We start from the raw sequence: 25,752 nt of genomic DNA on the forward strand, positions 1-25,752 counted from the left end.
TTAACATATACTTTAGTTTGTATGTGTACAAGATGTTGAGTTATGTCTTGCACATTTGCATTCTCACAAATGTACTTCTTTTCCCTTTTCCAATAGGTAGAAAACAGACCAAAGTATTATGGAAGAGAGTAAGTATGGATTATCAGAAAGTATTTCATAGATTGACATATGTTAAAGTCACAGGTAAATACATGCTTTTAATAAAATAAAACAAGACAGAGGAAGTATTCAAGTTTGGTGGAGTTAAACTTTCTTTGATTACAAATGGATTCTACAGGTTATAAAATACGGAAAATAAAGACAAGTTTAAAAATTTCATGAGAAATGTATGTGTAATAAACAAATATATAGTGAGTGGAACATGGTGGTTATTTTATATTTCTTTTTTGCCCAAGTCTTCTGTATTGTATAGTCTCATCATTAAGAAGTATAACTCAGGGTAGGAGAGATTGCTTAATGGTTAAGGTGTTTTCTTGTAAAACCTAAGGAACCAGGTTCAATTCCCCAGTACCCACACAAGCCAGATGCATAAGGTGGCGCATATATCTGGAGTTCATTTGCATTGGCTAGAGGCTCTGGTGTGACCATTCTCTACCTGGTTCTTTCTTTCTCTCTTTCTCAAATAAATAACTCAAGAAAATAAAAAAATAATATTACCCAGAAAAAGCATTACAAATTGAAAATATTACTCTCTTAAGGTCTGTTTCCCTAATAAAGTACTTAGAGACAGTGTCTCTCTGTGTATAGCCCAGGCTAGCATGGACTTGTGATGTGCCTGCCTCAGCCTCCCTTTGTGCTAGGGTTACAGGTATATGTCACTGCTTCTAACTTCTTGTTTTTTTTGTTTTGTTTTGTTGTTTTTTTTTTTCAAAATTGAGATTGGTACATACAAATTTTTAGTTTGATTTTTTTCACTTAATACTGATAGTGAGCTTTTCAGTATTTTTAAAAAATTGATTTTTCCTTATACTTCGAGACCAGACAAGAGTGCTATATAAAAAGTGATTCAAAATGCCATTTTAATGTAATTTCTAAAGTGCTTATTACTTTTGATTCTTGAAAAATAGACATATAATACATTAAAAAATAAAAACCACCTCTATCCCATCATTCCCTCAGATAAAATCATTTTTTTCATGACTTGAGATCATATTAAATAAACAATGTTGCCTATAGCAAATATTTCTGAGTTATGTGAAATTCCAGGTATGATTTTTTTTTTTTTTTAGTTTTTTGAGTGAGGGCCTCACTCTAGCCCAGGATGACCTGGAATTCAATATGGAGTCTCGGTGGCCTCAAACTCATGGCAATCCTCCTACCACTGCCCCCCAAGTGCTAGGATTAAAGGCGTGCGCCACCACGCCTGGCTGATTTTTAAGTCTTGTGAATGGAACATAAGCAACCTACCTATGCGTTGTAGTGGGAATAACTACAAAGCTGAGAGGCCCTGTCTTCTTGCCAGTGTATTCACACTCTCTTGATTGAACATCTCATGAGGAATGCTACAGACCAGAGGTGTATAGATTTTGTTCAGATTAGGGAGACTCCATTTCTAAAGGTAAAAGTAACATCATAAGAAATATCTTATGGTTTGAGGGTACAAATAATTGTATCACAATTAGTATGGATAGTTTTAAAATTCTTTTAAGTTTCATTGTCAATTTTTTTCCCTTAACTAAATTTGTGCCTTGACTAATTTAAGATAATCAGATCAAAATAATATACTAAAACCACATCTTTTACAGTGACATGTGGTATTCCTTTATTGTCTCAGTTATAAAAGAACATGGTAAATATGCAAGCTACATATATATAAACCACCATGATGATGTAAGGTGCTTTCATATTTTAAATATTTGTCAATACTGCTGTTTATCCTATTTAAATGTTTTGTGTTAGGTTGTTCTTGCATAAAGATTATATTTGTTATTTGTGTTTACTTCTCATTTCTCTGTTAATGGCAGATAGAGTTTGGACAGGAAGTGAAAGTACTGCTATTGTTTACTTGTGGTCTAAGTATTTAATAATACAGATTATGCATATTATTGGACAATCATGCCAATTAAGGGCAACCCAGGGTCCTGGGAAACTGCCAGTGTTGACTTCCAGACAGAATTTTGGATTGTAGCCACTAGTTGGAAGAAAAGAAATAAAACACATTTCTGTGTATTTTTTTAGCAAGTCTGTATGGCCAAATAAGAGGATTGTTCTCCTGAGAGAGGTGGCTGACCTTCCCTTAGATGACTGTGAATTGTGACTCAGTGGTTGCTAAATTGATTCAAAAGCTACTTTGGAGCCAGGTGTGGTAGAGCACACCTTTCATCTCAGTACCCGGGAGGCAGAGGCAGGAGGATCGCTGTAAGTTTGAGACCACTCTGAGACTACATAGAGAATTTCAGGTCAGCCTGGGCTAGAGTGAGACCCTACCTTGAAAAACAAAACAAAATGAACAAACAAAGCTTCTTTGGCATGGTTCCTATTACACAGGGAAGCTGGCCAGGGGCCGCACCACAGGAATCAATCCCAGCACTATCCATTTGATGATGTGGCAGTGTTAGTCTAGAAAATGATAGCAGAAGGCGTGTTTATGACCAGGGATGTGAGGGTGGGTATTACTTTCTTGAATTGAAGAAACATGGAGAGTGGTTTCTGAATGGACTCTGTCCCGTAGGTTTCACGGCATGATCTCTAGAGAAGCAGCTGACCAGCTCCTAAGTGTGGCTGAGGGCAGCTACCTGATCCGGGAGAGCCAGCGGCAGCCAGGAACGTACACGTTGGCCTTAAGGTTGGTCCTAGACCTGCGCTTTATTTAAACCCTCCTAATAGAAGGCTTTAAAATTTAAAGGCATCCAGCATGTAATTGAATTGGTTCTTGTTTTCTTGGGACTTAATTACCATTTTAATAGCTTTGAGACCCTTTAAAAATCCTCATGAATGATAGCACTCAGTAATTAAGAATTAAAGCATGGATATTATACCTACTTCTTCCCCCCCCCCCTCTCTGTGTGTGTGTGTGTATGTGTGTGTGTATGTGTGTGTCAGCTTGCATCTATTTCTTGAATAAGGAGAGACTAGAAGTTTCTTCTAACTAATAAAGCCAGTGTCATTCCTAGGTTGGATTTTGGTTGAAGTACCTTTTCTAGGGCTCCTGTGGCTCTTCCCTGCCAGCTTAACTTTGTGTGATGTTTTGGCTGTCTTTAGCTTTGGTGCATTGCCCAGAAACAAGGATTTCCACTGATACTGCACCAGTGACCTAGGAGCAAGAATACAGTAGCATGCCTGTTCATTGGGCTTACCCTATGCCCAACCTCTAACCTTATTTAATCCTAAAATAACTATTATTATCATCCCCATTTTACAGATAAGAAAACAGAGGGTATAGAGGTTGAATAGCATGACCAGCCAAGATCACATATTTCCTTATATTTTCACATATTGTGTCACAGGTGTTGACCCCAGTCTGGCTTTAGAGTGTGGTCCTAAGCACTCTACATTCCTGTCTCTCCAAAGCTAAGTGTCTGTTGTCTTTATTCACTTCTCCATCTGTTCCTTCTACCATATTCTGATCTCTTTTTTCAGAAAAAGCTAGAAGTAGCCACTTGCTAAAAAAAAAAAAAAAAAAAAAAAAGCCAAAGAAATGATGTATGATTTGCAGCCACAGAAAGAAGAGAAAGAATGCTAATGTTTAGGCCTAATATCTCTACCTCCCTCTCCAACCACTTCTGCTGATGTTGAGTAGGCAAGGACTTCATTTTTGTCTGCAGCATTGTATATGAACCTGTCTGATAAGTAGACTAATTAAATTAAATATCATTTCATACTGAATTTTGGATCATTTTCTTTCTTGGAGAGAAGAGCTTATCATAGCAACTTTTGAAACTTTTTAGTGTGTGTGCACACGTGTGCGCATATGTGCCATGGCATGCATTGGAGGTCTGAGAGCAACTTCAGTTCTTGGTCCTTGTCTTCTCGCTTGTTGGAGACTGGTCCTCTCTTCTTGTTTACTGCCAGGCAAGCTGGCATTCAAGCTTCCGGGCAGCTGTAGTCTCCACTCTCACAGTCACCTTCGTGTTGCTAGCACAGTATACCCAACTTAACGAGCTGATGGGTGGAAGGGTTGTTTGGCTTACAGTCTCAAGGGGAAGCTTCATGCTGGCAGGGAGAGCATGGCACAGATGTGCAGATGCTCTCACTATACCAATTGTCTGTAGTCAGAAAAGAGTTAAATAGTGTATTGGTTCAGAGTATGCAGGTGAAGAAATGTACTGGCTTGGCAGTCAATCATAGTGATTTGGAGGTTTTCTATTGATTTTGACATTTGGATTAATTATAGCTAGAGACATCATATCAAAGATTAGATCACAATATAACTTAAGAAATTTGGTTGAGGACACGTTTTTCTTATGGTTTTCACAGTCGAATAACTTTTTGAGTGTGGTAGTGCTGGGGTCAAACCAAGGGCCTTTCATGCTAAGCAGGTGCTCTGTCAATGCACTCCCTCCTTAAATCTTTGATCCCACCATTCTGTTGTTAAACCCATTCACTAAGTTTCTAGATTCAGATACTATGTTAATTTACTTCTGGAAATATCATTTATATCTTGGAAATAGTGAAATAAAGAGGTATAGAAACCTGTGTTGAGCTAATATGAGTTATTGTATGAAATGACTTTTAAATATAAGATACCTGGGCTGGGAAAATGGCTTAGTGCTTACAGTGTTTTGTTTGCCTACAAAGTCTAAGGACCCAGGTTCGATAACCCAGGACCCACGTAAGCCAGATGCACAAGAGGGCACATGCGCTGGGGTTCGTTTGCAGTGGCTGGAGGCCCTGGTGTGCCCATTCTCTTTCTCTCTCTCAAATAAATAAATAAATAAATAAATAAATAAATAAATAAATAACATATCTTAAAAATATGATACCTGTTTTCTCTTTGCCAGTACAGTACCTGGAAAAAATCTAATTGATTTCTGGGTATATATGTAGTTACAACCCCTTCAGAATTACTTTGAAAGTTTTTGTTTTTATTTTTCTTGTTATTATTGTGAATGTAAGGAAGTATTTACTAACTCAATATGTTGGCTATTGATATTTTAATACTAATAGCTATTTACTTTTCCTTCTTTAAAGAACTAAACTACATAAATAGGTAAAATTATTACTGATCATTAAATTCTCTCTTTTGTTCTTTCTAAATCATCTATTTAACGTAGGCCATGCTTGCTTTGACTCTGTCCAAGAATTTTCATAGAAATATATATATATATATATATATATATATATATATATATATACATACATATATATATACATACATACACACACACATATATATACATATATATATATACACACACACATATATATATGTGTATATATATATACACATATACACACACATATATATAATCTTCATATCAATGTAATTTAACATGGTATAGGACTAGAGCTAAGCATATCTTAAACATGACTGGGCTCCTGTCCATGTCAGTTCCATTTTTTTGTTTTTGTTTTTTCGAGGTAAGGTCTCACTCTAGCCCAGGCTGACCTGGAATTCACTCTGTATTCTCAGGGTGGCCTCGAACTCATGGTGATCCTCCTACCTTTGCCTCCCGAGTGCTGGGATTAAAGGCATGCGCCACCACGCCCGGCTTGTCAGTTCCATTTTTAACAGTGGCTTTTTCAGTAAAAATTTGTTCACTTTTACTGAAAAAAAAGCACTTTTAAGTGTATACTTACAAAAACTAAGACAAAAGTTCAAAACACCCATTGTTTGAACAGGAAGCCCCTGAATGTAGTGTATAGGTTACAGAAGAGAAAGAACAGAGAATGTGAGATTTTATAAATGTATCACAAAATAGATGTAGTTACAAGCTCTCATTGTTGGGGCTTTGGAATTGAAATTGTTGTATGGATGTTAGAGATCTGGATTCTAGCTGTCCACCTATTATATATACATAGTTAACCTTTGTGAGCTTTAGGTTTTGATTTGTAAAATGGATGTAAGAATCACAGTACTTCTGAAAAGCTACCATTTTAAGTCTGTCATCCTACTTTCAAGATTTCAAGACCTATCCATTGGGATGTTTTCAGCTGCAAATATTATCTGACTCAAAATCAGCAAAGCCTACTGGCTTAAACATAAATTACTTAAGGAAATAGTTTATTGTGAAAACTCCAGAATGTAGTAATCATTTAGATGAGCCGTGTTCCAGTGATATGGAAGAGGTCTTGTGATCTTCTGTTCTGTTCACAGCTATACACTATGTAGGTCTAAAGTGCTCTTCCTTGGGGCCGGAGCAGAGTTGTCTGCTTGCTTGTTTATCCCCAGCAAGCGAGCACTGTGGACTGACCCTCTCTCATGCAGCATGCATGCTCTCTTCAGGTTGGTAGGGCCAGTGTAGGTCTCTCTTTCTTAGCATCTGCAGGGAGGTCCAGGTACTAGGTATTTGTCTAAGTGGCCTTTGATCTAGCTGCGGAGTTGGTGTCAGCCTTTTCTGGAAAGGAGGCTTCTGGAAGTTTGAAGAAGCATAGAAACTCTGGTGAGATCTTTGGTTTGTTTTGTTTTCCTTTCTTGTTTTAAGCCAATGGAGAGAGTTGTAGGAAGAGGGGAAATGGCTATCAGCCATGTAAGTATAGCTTGGTAGGCAGTTGCCATTAAGGGCATTTCCTTTTTAGGCAGTGAGGATCAACCCATACTGCAATTCTTCATATTTTCAGTCCTACTTAGCCTCTTATTGAAGGCAATCTATCCAACAGTGGCTCTAGTAAGTGGTAAGAAAATAAGGTGTGTGCTCCAAAGAAAGTTGTGAGAACAAGTGACAAAGTTATAGTTTAAAAATACTGTTTTCTGGCCAGGTGTAGTGGCACACAACTTTAATCCTAATTCTTTTGGAGGCAGAGGTAGGAGGATCACTGTGAGTTGAAGTCAGCCTGGAACTACACAGTGAGTTCCAGGTCAGCCTGAGCTAGAATAAGACCCTACCTTGAAAAAACTCTATTTTCAATATTTTAAAGTGATATGGAGCAACCCATCATCAGTGATAATTAATAGTAATTTTAGCAGTGAAAGTCATAGTTCCTTAAAATAGTTACCTCTGATATGTTACTTATGCTTTAAAGCCCTTCATGGAAATCAGGCACAGTTCTCCAGCATGAACTTTGTAGATGACAATCTTGAGTCACGTCTAAAGGTTAGACATGCCTGCAAGAATGCTTGGTGTATTTGCTTACTTTTAAAGTGTTTGCCATGCTGAAGATGGAGCTCAGGACCTAGATGATAAATTTACTAAGCAACGTTCCTTGGGCTTTTTAAAAAGCACTTTTTATTTTGGGGAAGGGAGAGAAGAAAGAAGGAGGAAGGGGAGGAGGGAGGGAGAAGCGGGGGTTGGGGAGAGAATGAATGGGGGCATCAGGGCCTCCTGCTGATAAACATTCTCCAGATGCATGTGCTACTTTGTGTATTTGGCTTTACATGGGTACTAGGAAATCAAACCAAGGGAGTTTTGCAAGCAAGCACCTTTAGCCTCTGAGCCATCTTTCCAGCCCTCCTTTAGCTTTTGAGAGGAGATATTTAAAAGGGTTTGTTAATACCTTATAGATTTTAAAGGGCTTAGTTTGAGAAGAAATGTTAGCTCCCATATTTGGCAGTTCCAGAAATATTTTTGTTAATCTGACTCATTTTAGCTTTTCTAAATTGGGAAGAGAACAAGATGTCATCTGTGTGTCTTGATAATCCCTGAGTCCTGGATTTGGATATTTCTGGGGCAGATTTGGACATATGCCAGGTAGTGCTATAGCCTGCAGTACATGGCATCTTCCTGTTTATACATCAGGATAAGAATTATTTGGATTTTTTTTTGTTTTTGAGGTAGGGTCTCACTTTGGCTCAGGTTGACCTGGAATTAACTGTGTAGTTTCAGGGTGGCCTTGAGCTCACGGTGATCCTCCTACCTCTGCCTCTCAAGTGCTGGAATTAAAGGCGTGTACCACCATGCTGGTTATTATTTGATAAATTTTTAAGTAATCAAGAATAAGTGAGAATTTTAAAATTGAAGAGTATAATGCTTAGACATTATATTTTCTTTTAAAATATGTCACATTTCTTATTTAATAAATTCTGACTCATATATAGCCTATGTTAATCTGAAAAGTAGAATCATTATACAGAACAGTGTGCATACCATCATACTGCTTATGTAAAATTATGTATCTATGGATGTAAATGTAAGTGCAGAGCTGTCTTAACGAATGCTCTTCAAGATGTTCAAAACTTAGCTGACTGATGAACCTGAAGATGGGTTTTACTTCCTTATGCCTTGTAAATTGCCTTATTTTGTGTGTTTTTATAATTTATATACATATATGTCATTTTATAATTAAAAATGATCAATAGGGCTGTTTTTCTTTTTATAAAAAATGAAGACATTAGTTGCAAGCATAGGTCCAAATGAAAATCAGAGTCTCCTGCATGTGTGAAGATTATGATAACAGCTTTAACTGGTCAGGAGGAGGATTGGCCAGCCAGGCGCTAACAGAAAGAGAAGCTGCAGGCAGTACTTGAGAACCCACGCAGGCTCTGTGGGGGCATGGCTCTTGGCCAATGCCGCAGTGGAGGTGGGTGGCCATGCATGCCTTCCTGGTATTAAACTTAGTGGACTGGATTTCTTTCCTGCAGTACTTCTTAGTCTGTGGGTATTAATAGGACCAGACTCATGTGATCTTGAGAATCTTATCATAGGGTCTCAATGGAATACTTAAAAAAATTTTTTTTTGTTCATTTTTATTTATTTATTTGAGAGCGACCGAGAGAGAGAGAGAGAGAGAGAGAGAGAGAGAGAGAGAGGGAGGGAGAGAATGGGCGCGCCAGGGCCTCCAACCACTGCAAACGAACTCCAGATGCGTGTGCCCCCTTGTGCATCTGGCTAACGTGGGTCCTGGAGAATCAAGCCTCGAACCGGAGTCTTTAGGCTTCACAGGCAAGCGCTTAACTGCTAAGCCATCTCTGCAGCCCTCAATGGAATACTTTGAGAGATGTTCCATTTAGCATTTTGCTAACTCTGCTCCTCTTTCTGGACACCACGCCACCCAGCAACCTTCTGCTAAATGCTCCCTTTCATGCTTTTTGTCTACATGGAGGAAGCTTAAAGTAGATAGGCTGACCATTAGGACCTTGTGAGTTACTTCTTATTCTCAATAATCAGATTAGTATTAAAGGCTGGAAATAGGAGAGAAGAAGAAAAATCTACCAGGGTGCTTTTTATTTGGTGAAATCAAACAAACACTACCTTGTTAGTTTGTTTTCTTTTTCTCAATCTCTTTTTGACCAGTGAACCTAAAAGACTACTTGCTAAAGTGCTAACTTGATAGAGGGGGGGAAAAGCACTAGTGGTTTTATTACTTCTTTTCCTTCCTGCTTTCTGACCCACCCCCACCAGAAAAGCCTTGCCCCATGCAGCATTATGAATCATCTTTGGCATCTAAGCATAATATATTACAGAATTAAAGCTTTTCCCTATCCCTTTACAAGTATGACCTATGTGTGCTCCAGAATCATACTGTTTAAAACAGTTTTGAGTTATAATTTACATGCCAATTCACCCATTTTAAAATGTACAAGGAAATGGTTTTTAGTGCATTCATAGAAGTATGTAGCGTAATTTTAGAACATTTTATTACCATAAAAAGAAACTCTATCCATTTTCATTTGCTTCCCATTTTCCTCAACTTTTCTAGGTCTAGCCAACCATTAATCAATCTACTTTTGTCTCTGTAAATTTATACATTCTAGATATTTTACGTAAAGAGACTCAAATAATTGGTGACATTTTACAACCAACTTCTTTTCCTTAGCATGTTTTCATGGTTTATCAATATTATAGTATGTGTCAGACTTTACTCCTTTTTACTAGGAAGTAATACTAGAAAGATAGTCCAGTATGTGGATAAATTTCATTTTGTTTATCCATTTTCCATTTGATGGAAATTTGTGTCATTTTCATTTTTGGCTACAGTGATTAACAATGTGATTATAAATAATACTATTATGAATAAAGTATATGTAAATTTGTGTGTATATATCTGGTTTTAATATTTTGGGTACATACTTAGGAATTAAAACACTGGACCATATTATAACTTAACAAATTGGAAGACCTGGGTGTATAGTTCAATGATAAAACTTGTGTTTAACATACATGAGACTCTTGAGTTCAATCCCTAGTACCAAATGATGAAAAGTTTTGAGAAATTGCAAATTATTTTCCAGGGTGGTTATAGTGCAGTGAAGGGAGGCCCTGATTTTTTTACATTCTTGTCAACCCTCGTTATGTCTTTTTGAAGATAGCTGTCCTAGTATGAAGTGGTATCTTGTTGTATTTGGGTTTGTACTTTACTCTTTACTATTGTACTTCATTTTTCAGATTTTTCCTTAGCATTGTTTTTACTCACTATTATGCATATTCAAACTTTCACTGTCTCCTAAAAATTTACCTATATAGAAAGTAGAGCCAGAAAATCATACTTCAAGACTTTTTTTGTATTTTAAGGCAAATTCCATTGAACATTTCTTGGAAGTGGCAGTAGAAACATACTGCATTCTCCTTAATACCTATTTCTCTAACACAGACAGCCTCAGAGTATCTGTCCTAGATGGTTCATTAACAGACACAGCTTTATAAATATGACAGTAATCAAATACCAAATACTGTCATAGACATTATAGTAAATGTTTTCTAGGAAGTATCTCTCAGTATGCCTGTCTTTTTTGTATTGTGGCAGCAATTCAAATAGAAGTGGTATTGCTTAGTGTCCCTGGGAGGTAAGTGAAGAAGGCCAGACATAGCCATATGTGCCTGGCTCAGGGACTTCAGTGGTGTCAGGCCCTTTTTGGCCTCTTTGAAGACTGAAGGCTGGACAGAGTTGATACCTTGTGACCTCTGTCCATGACAACCAGTTTGTAGAATCAGCCTTATATGGAATAAGCTCATGCAGTACATGTTATGGTTTTCTGCATTTCATAGTTGAGAACTAAGGCTTGACTGCCAAAGAACAAAAAAGCTAAGAAACAGAAATACAGGTTGTTAAAAACAACATCGTGAAATAATAGCAACACATGTAGTATTTTTTATATAAATTGATAAGAGGTGTGACACATAAGTGAAACTTAGCTTTTAAAAAATATATTATTTATTTGTTCATTTGAGAGAGAGAAAGAGGGGCCATGACAGAGACTCTTGCCACTGCAAATGAACTCCAGACTCATGTGCCACTTTGTGCATCTGGCTTTACATGGATATTGGAAATCAAACCAGGGCCATCCAGTTTTGCAAGCAGATGCCTTTAACCACTGAGCCATCTTTCTAATTCAGAGCTTAACTTTTAAGCAAGTTACCTTCTAAAAAAGTAAGATTTTAAAGTTAGCCACACATCACCATTTGGCAGAGAAGCCATGGTTAAAGTTTTTAAACATAGTAATGATAGCCACTGAGTCTCAAGGCAAACTTTCCACACCCCTTCCCAAAGAGGAAAGAAAATTAACTTTATTCAGTGCTTAATAATTTAAACTGAAGCTCTATTATAACATTACTTTGTGATCATTTGTACTTTAGCATGAGCAAGGCCCTTGGTTTAATCAGTGGATCTTAAAAAGTAATACATTTATACTAAGTTAGAATAACAAAAGGAAAACAACAGTAAGTGTTATAATAGCAGTGTGCTGGCACCCATACCATTTATTATATTTTATGGTGTTGAAAGCAACATTTAGATATGGCAAAAAATTTTAAGCAAGAGAAAGTATGCATAGTGATAAATCATGTATATAATGTCCCCACCACAGCCTTCTAGTTCCACTCTGTACAGACATTGCCATTCAGTTCTTTGGCCTTCTAAAAACTGATGATACATAAAGTACATATCTCTTTTTGTGTCATGTATGTTGACTATATTTAAGACAGGGTGGTTCTGTCTGTTCTTTGCAGCTCTTTGCCCCATTGTCTACCTGGCTATATAGTTATATAACAAACAGCTTGTGCCTCACAAAAGCCCTCATTACCTTGTTTATTTAATTTTAGCTGATGATTGGTGGTTTATGAACATGCTGAACCTAATTCTATGAGTTTAACTTCAGCGCCTGTAATGGGGCTTGATCACTAGTGAGACAGGGGATAGCAACATAGGGCTCCCGTGAATGTCATGAATGCAATTGTGACTTAATTTACTGTGGCTGGAAGAATTCCCATGATAATAATATTTAATCTTTATAGTTCTGACAGTTTAGTATGAGGCAACTGTTGCTACTAATAGGAAGTGAGAAAACTCTATTAAAACAAAATGTAATTTTTAATGATTAAAAAGAACCAATAATTCCTCATTTAGTTTTAGAATGTTAATTTCACTTCTAATGTGAACTGAGCCAGGGAGTTCTCAAGTAAAGTTAACGAATCATAGTAGATATTGGTAAAGGGGCTTTCACATTTTACAAATAGTGAACATTGGTTGAAAGCTTTTCATATTTAGAAACAGGATCAAAAGGAACTGGGGAAGGATTATGCTGCTAGTGGGTGTTGATGTGTAATGTACTATGTGTTCTTTTGATCTGATAGCTCATGATAGGTTTAGTTGGTTACCATGGTTTCATTTCATTTCCTGCAAACCTTCTTGTGCTATTTGGAATAAGTGGAAAATAATGCTCTGCAGAATAATGTTTCAAAATTATTTTTCAGCTTTTATTTAAGAGAATGGAGCATCTTATGGTACAGTTTCTAGATATAAGGTGATAACACAAACGACAAGAGTTTAGTAGACATTCAGTGTCATAAAATTGATATTGATAAAGAGGATAGATATCAGAATTTAGTTAAAAATGTAATACTGTGTTATCAGTGCCACGGGCTTTTTAAAAATGTTGGTACAGATTAAATGTCCCTTACTCAAAATGCTTGGGGTCAGATACGTTTTGGATTTTGGCATACATATATATGTATGTATTTATATATAAACATACACATTACTTCTCTGATTTCTGAAACCTCTGAAACCTTGCTGTAGATAGGAATAATTGTTCAAATAGACATATGTTCAGTATATCAATTAAGAATAAAGAACTCTTGCCTTATATGAAGAGATGTATTTGGATTTACTGAGGAAAGAGAAGTTCTTAATTTGTCTTGATGGATTATCCTTTTGATTTGCCTAATCTATACCTCAGCTTTCTGAACTATTCTTTTTCATATATCTATTTTAGGTCTCTTTGTAATTTAAGTATAATTACAATCTTGTTAACTAAATGCACATTGTTTATAGCTATTTCCTAAAATAGTCTCAACTTGTGTGACTGAAACTCTGTAGTATTAAATGACTGCCTGGTTTATTCTCCCTCCTAGCCTCTGGTAACCATGTTCTACCTTCTGTTTCTCGTATTTTTTTATTAGTTTGAATTTTTTACCTGGTAATTGATGCATATTTTTTCTTTGGGGTTAGTTTCAGGAGATTTGTTCCATTGGTTGGTCTGGGCTTCTCTGTGTCTTGGTGTGTTTTTAAGTCTTTTGAGTTTGTGGTTATTGGGGTTTTTAATGTTTGTTTCACTGTTTTTTTTCCCCCTAAATTTTTAAGTATTTACACACCCACTTCTCTTAATTCTTGCAAGATGATGACTTTATCAACTGAGCCACCTCCTTAGCCCCTTTTCTCTTTCTCTATGGGCCATTGTGTCCAGGAGAACATCTTTATCAACCAGCTTATTTAGAGATTCCTCACACCTTTTGGGGAGGATTTTTTTTCCCCACCTGGGCTTGTGCATACCAGCTCTCAGTTGGAGAGATTTGCCAGTTTCTTTTAAAGGAACTCTTACTGCTTTTGCTTCCTGGTATTAATTTGTTCAGGCTCTGAGGTCTATGATATCAAGATGTCCCACACTGTACCTTGTTCTCAAGAGTTTTCAGACACCCAAAGTACAGTTGAGCTGTTCTAGCTGTTTCTTCTCTTCAATATTCCCTTCAATATTGTCTTGGTTCTGAACACATACAGAATTTTTTCTTGTCATTATTCCCAAAGCAATACATTATTAGAACTCTATTATATAGGGTTTAAAAAGTAATCTGTATGTGGGAAGGTATGATATATTATATACAAGTACTTCACCATTTTGAATTTTGGTGTCTGTGAGAAGTCCTGGTATTAGTTGCCCATAAATACTGTGGGACAGCTATATGCCAACTCCCAAAATGATCAAGTCTGATCCTAGTCCCTTCTCCATGTCTCTGAAAATCCAGAACATTGCATACACATTCTCCTTTTTTCCATACTTTCTAAGGGAGAAACCATCTTTGGAGCAGTCAGTTTAACACACTGAGCTGAGCTGGGCTCTGTGTGTGGCACTGTAGGCTCTCTTGCTTGAGTAAGCTTGGCTTTGCCCTCCTTGGCTTTCATTAGGCCCTCATGCATCCAAACAATGCTAGTTCTATTAGCATTCTGTGTCAGGCAAGAGGAAAACTAAGTCCTCAGAAAGCTCTCAGAAAAGTAAAGATGAATTCATGCTTCATTCTTCTCCTCCCACCCCGCTCAGAAGCCTCAGGCTCTGCTGAGCTCCACCAGTTTGGAGCAGAGAATAATGCAGATAAAGTGAAATGGCTTTTGTTACCCTTTAATGCAGTTCCTCTGGGCTTTGCACTTGCTGGGAATATTAAGGCTTTTCAAAACTGTTTTTGGCTAGGCTTGTTGGTACATGTCTTTAATCCCAGCACTTGGAAGGCAGAGGTAGGAGGATTGCCATGAGTTCTAGGCCACACTGAGATTACATAGTGAATTTCAGGTCAGCCTGGGCTAGAGTGAGACCCTACCTTAAAGAAAAACAAAAAAAATGTTTTTGGACCCATAATCCCTATGGGATTGGCCTGCATCCCCCAGGACAAGGGCCTCTTTGGGAAAGGGGCAGGGATAAGGGAAAGGATGGTTCCAACATGTGGTGTTTACATACTAAGTATATCCATAACTAATAAAAATAAATTTAAAAACTGTTTTGGAACATCTCATATAGGTATTTTGGTAATACATTGCCTTTATCTTATTAAATCTGTTTCTTTTAGCTTGACCCTGCCCCTCCCCAATCCATTTGTCCCATCTTTCTTTGAGTCCAGTAGAATAGCTGTCCTATGAATGACTCCTGTTATCTCCAAGCCAAAGGAATGCCTGTGGCTCTTGTCAGCTGTGAGTACCCTCTTCCCTCTGCCCCTCTGTCATATGGTTGCGGTAGCTTTGCTTCTACTTCTGCTTCTCCTCTCAGCTGTGCTTCTTTACCGTGCTCCTTTTCCAAGCTCCAGATCAACCCCCCTGCTGAAGCTTCCCAAGTGCCTACCAAGAGTTCAGTAGCTGCTTCCTGCCAAGTTTTAGGTTCACCTGGAAATCTCCTCCCGAATCAGGTGTTTTGATTTGTAGGAATGGTACCTTATATGCAAGGTTACATTTGAGTCTATATTTAATATGTTTATGCTTGGTGCTTTTTATCATATAGTTGTTATTTATTTTCTGGAAAAAAGTCTTTTTTGTTGTTAACTTGCTAGATTAATCATTTTTTTTAAATTTTATTTATTTATTTGAGAGCGACAGACACAGAGAGAAAGACAGATAGAGGGAGAGAGAGAGAATGAGCGCACCAGGGCTTCCAGCCTCTGCAAACGAACTCCAGATGCATGCGCCCCCTTGTGCATCTGGCTAACGTGGGACCTGGGGAACCGAGCCTCGAACCGGGGTCCTTAGGCTTCACAGGCAAGCGCTTAACCGCTAAGCCATCTCTCCAGCCCTAGATTAATCATTTTTATTTATTATTTTTTTTTTATTTTTCAAGGATGGTCTCACTCTAGCTCAGGCAGACCTGGAATTCACTATGTCATCTCAGGATGGCCTTGAACTCACGACGATCCTCCTACCTCTCCCTCCATGTGCTGGGATTAAAGGCGTGCACCACCACACCTGGCTTATTTATTTTTTGTTATTAGCATACAGTGGATTAGATTTTTGTTTTTTGTTTATTTCAAGGTTGAGCTGGAATTCACTATGTAGTCTCAAGGTGGCCTTGCACTCACCATGATCCTCCTACCTCTGCCTCTCGAGTGCTGTGATTAAAGGCATGCACCACCACACCCGGCTGGATTAGGTTTTGTTACGTTGTATTTCAAACAGATTTTGTTCTTTCCCTTCCCCTTCTTCATATTTTCTAAAATGATCTGAATGTGTTCCTTAAATATAAGTAGGCAGAAGGTACTGCCTACAGTAAAAGTCTATTTATGTACCTGTCTGTTTTTAAAAAATGAACTGAGGGGCTGGAGGGATGGCTTAGTGGTCAAGCCATTTGCTTGCAATGCCAGAGGACCCAGGTCAATTACCCAGAACCCACATTAGCCAGATGCACAAGGGGGCGCACATGTCTGGAATTCGTTTGCAATGCTTGGAGGCCCTGACATGCCCATTTTCTCTCTCTCCCTCCTTTTCCCTCTCTCTCTCTCTCCCTCTCCCTCTTTCTCTGTCAAATAAAAATAAAAGCTGGTTCAAAAATGAACTAAGGTCCTCCAGGGCAAGAAGAAAATCTTAATTCATATTGATTTCCTTGATCCTGTAGCGTATGTGGTATATACTGGGTTTATTCAGTAGAATTCCATTAATTACATTAGCTTACAACTTGTCAGACTCAGAGTACTTCTTTATGATACAGTTCTTGCATAAATAAGAAACTACAGAAAATTACTTTTCATTCAGATTCTTACTCTCTTTTTTTTTTTTTTTTTTTTTGTTTTTGTTTTTTCGAGGTAGGGTCTCACTGTAGCTCAGGCTGAGCTGGAATTCATCTGTAGTCTCAGGGTGGCCTCGAACTCACAGCGATCCTCCTACCTCTGCCTCCCAAGTGCTGGTATTAAAGCCATGCACCACCCCGCCTGGCTCAGATTCTTACTCTTATCTAAGGATCTCTAAAGTAGGCAAATTTTCATAATTCTTTTTTTTCCCTTTTTTAAAAAATATATTTTATTTATTTATTATTTACTTGAGAGAGAGAGAGAGAAGAGGGAATGGACATGCCAGGGCCTCTAGCCACTGCAAACAAACTCCAGACACATATGCCACCTTGAAATTTTCATAATTCTTTGCTGTATTGCTGTAAAAGACACATAGCCCAAAGGGTGTTTGCTGACCTTTGTTAGCCCTTATGGCTCTAAGTCAATATAGGTGGCCAGTGGCTCAGAACATGACTTTTACTCAGACATTCCTTAATTCAAATTCTGGTTCTTGCGGTCTCTTGACCGAGTTACTTAATTTCCTTTAATCTCAGTTTCTTTAGCTTTAAAATGAGAATAATAATACCTCAGAGTTATTGGAAATATTAATGGAAAAATGCACACATAGTGCCTAGAATATATCACTCAAAAACTAAATTATTATTAATAAACATACAGATATGTTATTATAGTTTAAACCTGCTTATCAGACATTAAAAGTCAACAAGCAGCAACCATAATTATGATGATGTTTTTTTATTTAGTAGGCTGAATTATAAGAAGTGTTTTTGATTTGGGATTTGGATTTGGATTTTTCAGGGAACTTTGGAATGTTTGTCTATATATAATGAGATTGTGGTGATGGTACCCAATTCTAAACGCAAAACTCTTTTATATTCCATAAACATAGCATCTGGGGGTGTTTTTATACAATATTTTAGTGCTCCTGCATTTTTCTAGGACCCATCACATGAGGTCACATGTAAAACTTCCTACTGTGACATGGTGGCAATGCTCATGAAGTTGTAGAATATTTCAGAATACAGATTTTCAAGTTGGGATTGCTTAGGGTGTCTCTTCACTAGAGAAATTAAAACAACCCCAGAAACAACACTGCCTATAGTGTATTGTTGTCTGTTTCCATCTGGAAATTATGGCCTGGTTCTACTTCATATCTAATTGATGGAGCCAAGCATTCATCAGTTTAAAGTAATCTCTGTTTTAAAAATGTAGCCTAGCCCAAAAGAGCTTGTTTATGATTCCATTTCTATTCAATAGGAAAGTAAAGGGCTGGTACACAGGTAAGCAGTGGAGTGGGGGCAGCTGGACAGGCGGCAGAAGAGCGCAGGGATGCCGAGCCATGTGCCCGTTGTGCAGTTTGCTCATGGCACTTTGAACAAACACAGTATGTTGTATGTAAAATGCATCCACCCGTTTTTGCATGTGTGGAGTACATGTGTGATATGGGATTGTGGTGTATGCACATGTATCTGCAGGTACGCTCCCCACGCACATGTGTGCTGAGGCCAGGGGAGAATGTTGTCCTTTTGACTGATCATCCACTTAGTATTTCTTGCGTTGGGATGGGTTCTGTCCCTCAACCCCTCAACCCACAGCTGCTATCTGTTCATAAGCGCTAGCCATTCTCCAGTCCCCCCATTCCACTAGGGTCATAGCCCTGTATGACCAGGCCTGGCTTTTTATGTGGATTCTAGGGAATCAAAGCTATTGGTTTCTGGCCCAAGAGGCTTACATGCTTAAGCAGCAAGCACTCTTAACTGCTGAACAATTTCCTAAGTCCTAATAAAGAGATTTTTTAAATTTTTTTATTTATTTATTTGAGAGCGACAGACACAGAGAGAAAGACAGATAGAGGGGGAGAGAGAGCATGGGCGTGCCAGGGCTTCCAGCCTCTGCAAACGAACTCCAGACGCGTGCGCCCCCTTGTGCATCTGGCTAACGTGGGACCTGGGGAAGCGAGCCTCGAACCGGGGTCCTTAGGCTTCACAGGCAAGCGCTTAACCGCTAAGCCATCTCTCTAGCCCAATAAGGAGATTTTAAGTGAGGATTTTTTGTTTGTTTGTTTGTTTGCTTGCTTGCTTTTCGAGGTAGGGTCTCACTCTAGCTCAGGTTGACCTGGAATTTGCTATGTAGTTTCAGAGTGACCTTGAACTCATGGCGATCCTCCTACCTCTGCCTCCTGAGTGCTGGGATTAAAGATGTGCATCACCACACCCGGCTCCAAGTGAGGAATTTTTTAATGAGAGAAATGCAGTAATTTTTGGTTGTTGGTGCATAGCTGGTACTGTACTTAAAGACCAGACCAAATCAGCCCTCTGGCTGTTCATCTACAATAATATCCTTTTAATTAATTTATTTATTTGAAAGAGAAAAAGAGAGTGCTAGTGAGCAAGCACACAGGGCCTCCTGCCACTGCAGACAAACTCCAGATGTATGTGCCACCTTGTGCATTTGGCTTATGTGGGTCATGGGGAATCAAACCATGGTCCTTTGGTTTTACAGGCAACCACCAAGCCATTTCTCCAGCCCCAGTACTATCCTTTTTATCTGGGAATAAAAGTATTGGCAACATCTTGCCTCCAAAATATGGCCTTAACACTAGTAGAGGAGGAACAGGAGCAAGATAGTTTTTTTATAGGCAGTCATCCAAAGACAGAGGTCAAAAAGAAGCCTGAACCTCTCTCTTCTTCATCGTGGCCCCTCCGTCCTATGGTTCCATCTGAACACAAGTATAAGTCTCTCTAACCAGCTTAATTAGGAAGGGAGGAGACTGTCGCCTGGGTTTCTTCCTATCTGGCGTTGGGAGGCTTTCTCACTTTGTTACATGTATGATCTCTCTTTAAGCTCTGAGTCCTTTGCTGTCTTTTCCTGACCACCTATGTGAGTGTGAAGATGAAGGGGTTCTCTTGGCTTGGGCTGTCATGCTTTGCTGTGTGTGTGTGTGTGTGTGTGTGTGTGTGTGTGTGTGTGTGTGTGTGTGTAGGGAGAGAGAGGACCTTCTCTGGAGCCCTTTCCTCCAGAGATTTTTCTGTGAAAAACATTCCATCCTTCCCTCTCCCTTTCGAGCTGACAAAGGGGATGAATTCCCTTCTGGCTTGAATCTTTTAGCTAGTCTTCTCCCTGGATCCTAATTCTCCCTAAAATAAACCTCATAATTCATAATTTACCCTTCTCAGAATCCATTTTTTCAATTCTTTACTAATTGAGATAAGAATCCAAATATTGAGGTCGATAGGCCTGGGAACTTCTGTATCTTTCTAGAATTTAATCCCTCCCTGGACCCAAAACCCTGCATCACTAGGAATAAATGGGAAATACCAATTAGCATTTAAATAGCCCAGACAATGTTTATTGCATAGGAATGTTCAGTAATCCCATTAGAGTCTGATTAATACATTTTATGTAAAACATTAGTAATTCCTTTTGTCTCTTCCTCAACAGTATAGTGGATAAAAGTAGCAAAATATAAGATGAGCATAGTCTGTAACCTACAAAGAGAACCTTAGAAGTTTAAAACTAAATGTTGAGTAGCTTGGGGCAGATGAGACCAGAGAACGGTAATTCAGTGCTATTGGCCTCTGGGATATTTCTGTATTCACACACTAGAATAATATGTCATCAAGGAAAATGTTAATGTGTATTCAATATGTGATAGTTTGAGTGTGTAACTTATATAGAAATGGTTCAATAAAAGCATTATACTATATTAAGGAATTAAACATAAATATGAACCATTTTGAATGTGTATGTATACAAACATACATGCATATAACTTCCAACACATTCATGTTTGTAATTTGTTTTCGTACATCTCTATTGTTGTCTTGAATTTTTATTCTAAAGTAGCAAGTTCACTTTAAATATTTTATTTATTTATTTGAGAGAGAAAGAGGTAGATAGAGAGAGAAAATGGGTACTCCGAGGCTGCTAGCTGCTGCAAATGAATTGCAAACACATGTGACACCTTGTGCATCTGGCTTACGTGGGTACTTGGGAATCGGACCAGGGTCTTTTGGCTTTGCAGGCAAGTGCTGTAACTGCTAAGCCATCTCTCCAGCCTATTTAAAATAAGATATTAATAACCTTTTAGTGGAACTGACCTCTAGTTCTTGAGTGTTGTAGTTACCTTCTCACTGGTGGGACAAACACTAGACCAGAAATGGCTTATGGGAGGAAAGGGATTTCAGGCTTTCCGATTCCAGGGGAAGCTTCATCACGGTAGAGAAGCTGGCTCCCTTCCTCAGACATCTTAACAGCAGAGAGGCAGCAGCTAGCACCAGCAAACAAGCTAACTGTGAACACATACCCAAGGCTAGACTCCATCCATCCCCCAGTGTCACACTTCTTCCAGCAAAGCTGTGCCTTCTGACGACTTAAATAGGAATCTTAATTTTAGTCAAAAATACCTGAGGCTATGGAGACATTACATTCCAACCACCACATTGAGTAAGTAAACCTATTGTTAACACAAGCGTTGATAATCCTGGATGTCTTCTAATTTTCAAAGGTTAAGACATGTCTACCATATTATTCTGCTAGTAAAAATATGAATGTGCAGGGTATGGTGACACACGCCTTTAATTCCAGCACTTAGGGAGGCAGAGGTAGGATGCTCGCTGTGAGCGCAAGACTAGCTTGAGACTACATAGTGAATTCCAGGTCAGCCTGGACTAGAGTGAAACCCTACCTCAAAACTCCAATAAATAAATTAAATTTTTAAAAAAATGAATGCATGTAGTGCTGAGCAAAATGTTTAGAATATGTTCACTTGTTTAGTGAAGAGGTGAAAATGATAGCAAAAGTTATAATTGGTTCACTACTATATAAAAGTTGCCATTTGTTTATTCCTGATTGTCAGTATGGAAAGCAGCTTTATATCGTATATATTGGCACTCTAAGACCATTAGAGCTGTGCACATGACAACAGGTTATTGTGGGGCTTATCACTTCTTTTTGAATTATGTCCCATAAGACTATTGTAATATGATTGTGTCTTGACAGTTCTGTATAACTCCTATGAATTTTTTCTTTCATTCTTTCTTTGTTTTTTGGTTTTTCAAGGTAGGGTCTCACTCTAGTTCAGGCTGATTATTCACTATGTCATCTCAGGGTGGCCTTGAACTCATGGTGATCCTTCTACCTCTGCCTCCCAAGTGCTGGGATTAAAGGTGTGAGCTACCACGCCCACCTCCTGTGAATGTTTTAAAAATACTTTTCATGTTCCATGTAGCTGGCCAACTCAGGGGAAAGTGATAATGGAACAGTGAAACCATTTCATATTGTCTTTTTTTAAAATATTTTTATTTATTTATTAGACAGAGAAATGGAGAGAGAGAGAGGGAGAGAGAGAGGGAGAGGGAGAGGGAGGGAAAGAATGGGTGCTCCAGGGCTTCCAGCCACTGCAAACAATCTCCAGATGCATGTGCCCCATGTGCATCTGGCTAACGTGGGTCCTGGGGAATTGAACCAGAGTCCTTTGGCTTTGCAGGTAAATGCCTTAACCCCTAAGCCATCCCTCCAGCCCTGTTTTGTTTTTGAAACAGAGTCTTACTCCATAGTTCAGAGTGGCTTTGAATGAATGGCAGTACTCCTGACTCAGCCTCCCAAGTGCTGTGATTACAGTTGTGATCCACCACTATTCCTGGCTTATTTAGCAATTGAGTCTAGTTCTCATTTACTTTGGGCATAATATGTGCCAGGTATTTTACCAGCCTGGTGTTTTATAGTAAGTTAAACTAACAATGGGTTCTCAAGGACTGGGCACTTGCTAGTGTTGAGCCATTAACTTTCAGAAAGGAACAAGAATGTGAGGATCTCATAAACACATGAAACTTATCATCACAGTACATGGATCACTGTTTCTCCATTTTATGGAGAACATATATGATTTCCAAGCTTAGCCCTTTATGAAGATTGCTACCAAATACGTGCATATACATAAATACAAAATAACCAATGACAGCAATATACATGTATATGTATTTTTTATATTTTATTTTTATTTAATTATTAGAGAGAGAGAGAATGGGTGCACCAGGGCCTCTAGCCACTACAAATGAACTCAAGACGCATACACCACCATGTGCATCTGGCTTACGTGGGTACTGGGAAATTGAACCTGGGTCCTTAGGCTTTGCAAACAAGTGCCTTAACTACTAAGCCATCTCTGCAGCCTCTGTATTTTTTTTGTTTATTTTTACTTATTTATTTGAGAGCAACAGACAGAGAGAGAAAGAGGCAGAGAGAGAGAGAGAGAGAGAGAGAGAGAGAGAGAGAGAGAGAGAGAGAGAGAATGGACATGCAAGGGCTTCCAGCCACTGCAAACAAACTCCACATGCGTGCGCTCCCTTGTGCATCTGGCTAATGTGGGTCCTGGAGAATTGAGCCTCGAATAAGGGTCCTTAGGCTTCACAGGCAATTTACACTTAACCGCTAACCCATCTATCCAGCCCCAGCTTCTGAATTTTTATATAAATAATTTAGGTTTTGTATGTTCCCAGGTAGAATATATGTGTCCTCTCCTTGATGGTTCTTAGTATTGTCAGACTTGTTAAATTTTGTCAGCGTCAGTATTTAACTTATAATTTCTCATCTAGCCTTTGGGTACCTTTATATATTTAATCCATGTATTGTGGACCTAATTTTGTATAGTACAAAAATTTGTCCTTCCATTGTGATCATTTTCTCTCTGATTTCTACCTTTCACATTTACTTTTTCTTTCCTTTATACTAATCCTAATTTTTCTAGTTAAATCCTATTCAAGAAAAGGTATAGGGAACATCCCTTGTTTAGCATATCCACAATTTTGAAATATGAATGTGAGTTATCCTGGTCTGAGTATTTCCTGAAAGGCTTTCTCTGATACCAAGTGGTAGTTGGCTGGTTGTGCATATCAAAGTATATATATTTGGCACTTAGGTACAGGATTTTGGCTCTGAAAGGTTGGGGAGATTGACAACTGCAAGATGATCACTTCTATTCTAGAGTCCATTTTTAGTAGAGTTAATCAGATTTCCCAGAGAAGAATCTTGGGTTTCCTGATTACAAGAAAGTGGTCTCATTTCCATATCTGAAGCATTCATCCCCTCTGTTTTCAGGGTGGCATCTGTGCTTCAGCTCTGCCTGGCCTCCCTCGACTCTCTCTTCCATCCTGTCAAGGAACAAGATGGGCGGTGGGAGACAGGGCCCCAGTGTGGGGCGGGGGAGAAGGGTTGACAGCTTCTTGTATAGAGTTCACCTGATCCTTCCTGATCACTTCTACCTTGTAGAGCTGCCTGGCACCATCTTTGGAAGTTTATAGTTAGGCAGATGGGTTTGCCACTGGGAATGAATTATTCTGCTAGGGATATATCATTGTAAATTGTCACACTTTAGTAGCTTCTCCCTATTTTACCTTCCAAATCATATAGTAAGATAAACAAAGTCATAGCCTAACAAAGTTTTAGAAAGAGGGAACATTTTACTAAGTTGTATGTAATTTTGTTCTCTCCTTCTTAGCCTTCTTTGGTCCATAGAATTCATCAAAATTTACTTTGTAGTGTTTAATGGAATATTTTATTATGTTATTCTGTTTTAACCTGCCTTCCAAGAATATGTTCATGATTATATGTATCTATGAGACACATGTTTTTATTTCATTGGATGTGCTTCTTTGACCTGATAAATATCATAAGTACATATTCATGATAAAATGCTTTTTTTGCATGCTGGTTGCTGGAAATACTTCTGATATATCATTATTAGCTTAGACAAGTGTGTTTTGTATGTTTAATCTTCTGTTTGTTAACAAAACATCAACTAAATTCTCATATCCTTTTCCAAATAATTTTGGCCTCAAATCAAAAGTAATTTTTGGTTTTACAGAAGTTAAGTAATGTTTTACAAATATACTCATCATTTTTTGCTTCTATACTGAATTTTTTCTAGTGTAGCTCATTTGTTAAAAACTAGAATAGATAGTATTAAATGTTGTGTTCAATTTTCAAGATATTTTAAAAAATTTATTTGAAGGAAATAAAGAGGCAGACAGAGGGGGAGAGAGAGAGAATGGGCAGCAGAGTATCCAGTCACTGCAAATGAACTCCAGATGCATGTGCCACCTTGTGCATCTGGCTTAAGTGGGTACTGGGGAATCGAACCTGGGTCCTTCAGATTTGCAGGCAAGTGCCTTAACTGCTTAAGCCATCTCTCCAAGCCTGTGTTCATTTTTTAAAGCTAGATGCCAGAGTTATATATTATTATATATAATAATATGTAATATATATAATAATATATAATTATATTTGGAAATTTGTCCGAATGCAGACCTGCACAGCTTTACATGGCGTTTTCAAATATGCCACTACCCACCATGCATGTAGAGACACTACCACTACCCACTGTGCACAGAGACACTACCACTTATATGTGAGAAATGTTGCATTTACTTGGTTTCACTAATCACTTGACAGAAATTCAACTTTTCTATATAAAAACAAGATTATACACTTTTCTATATTCATTTTTAAAGATATTTTATTTACTTGAAATGAGGCAGGAAAGGTAAAAGAGAAAATATGAATGAGTAGGTGTGTCAGAGCCTCTTGCCACTACAAACAAATTCCAGACACATGCACCACTTTGTGTATATGGTCTTACATGTGTGCTGGGGACTCAAACCCAGTGTGTTAGGCTTTGCAAGCATCTTTAACTTCCGATCCATTTTTCCAGCCCTCAGTATTCATTTTTACAAGAATCCATTTGAAGATGAACTTTTTAAAATTCAACATTTCATAGCTTTATATTGACTTGTTTTTATGCTTCTATATTTCCTGTTGTGTGACTATGAGGACAAGCACTTTATTGTGATCTTTCTGATACAACATGGTGTCTAGAGTTTTATTTTGTTTACTGAATGACAATCTGCCAACAGAACATTTTTATAAGGAAGGTTTTTTTTCTTCTCTGTCCTTAAATCTGACATAT

The 25,752-nt window shown here is 38.1% G+C and overlaps 1 protein-coding gene across 3 annotated transcripts in view; it reads left to right on the forward strand.

Moving 5' to 3' along the window:
- Chn1 (chimerin 1) overlaps positions 1–25,752 on the forward strand; it is a 206,388-nt gene that overhangs the window by 98,289 nt on the left and 82,347 nt on the right. For 2 of the 3 annotated variants that reach the window (XM_045147786.1, XM_045147787.1), the window contains exons 4-5: positions 97–128; positions 2,672–2,785. In XM_045147786.1, the coding sequence (XP_045003721.1) occupies positions 97–128; positions 2,672–2,785 (146 nt within the window). The remainder of the gene's footprint in view (positions 1–96; positions 129–2,671; positions 2,786–25,752) is intronic. The other variant, XM_045147788.1, reaches the window with a different exon arrangement.

Source organism: Jaculus jaculus, chromosome 4 (assembly GCF_020740685.1).
Source record: "Jaculus jaculus isolate mJacJac1 chromosome 4, mJacJac1.mat.Y.cur, whole genome shotgun sequence".
In the NCBI taxonomy this organism is placed as follows: Eukaryota; Metazoa; Chordata; class Mammalia; order Rodentia; family Dipodidae; genus Jaculus; species Jaculus jaculus.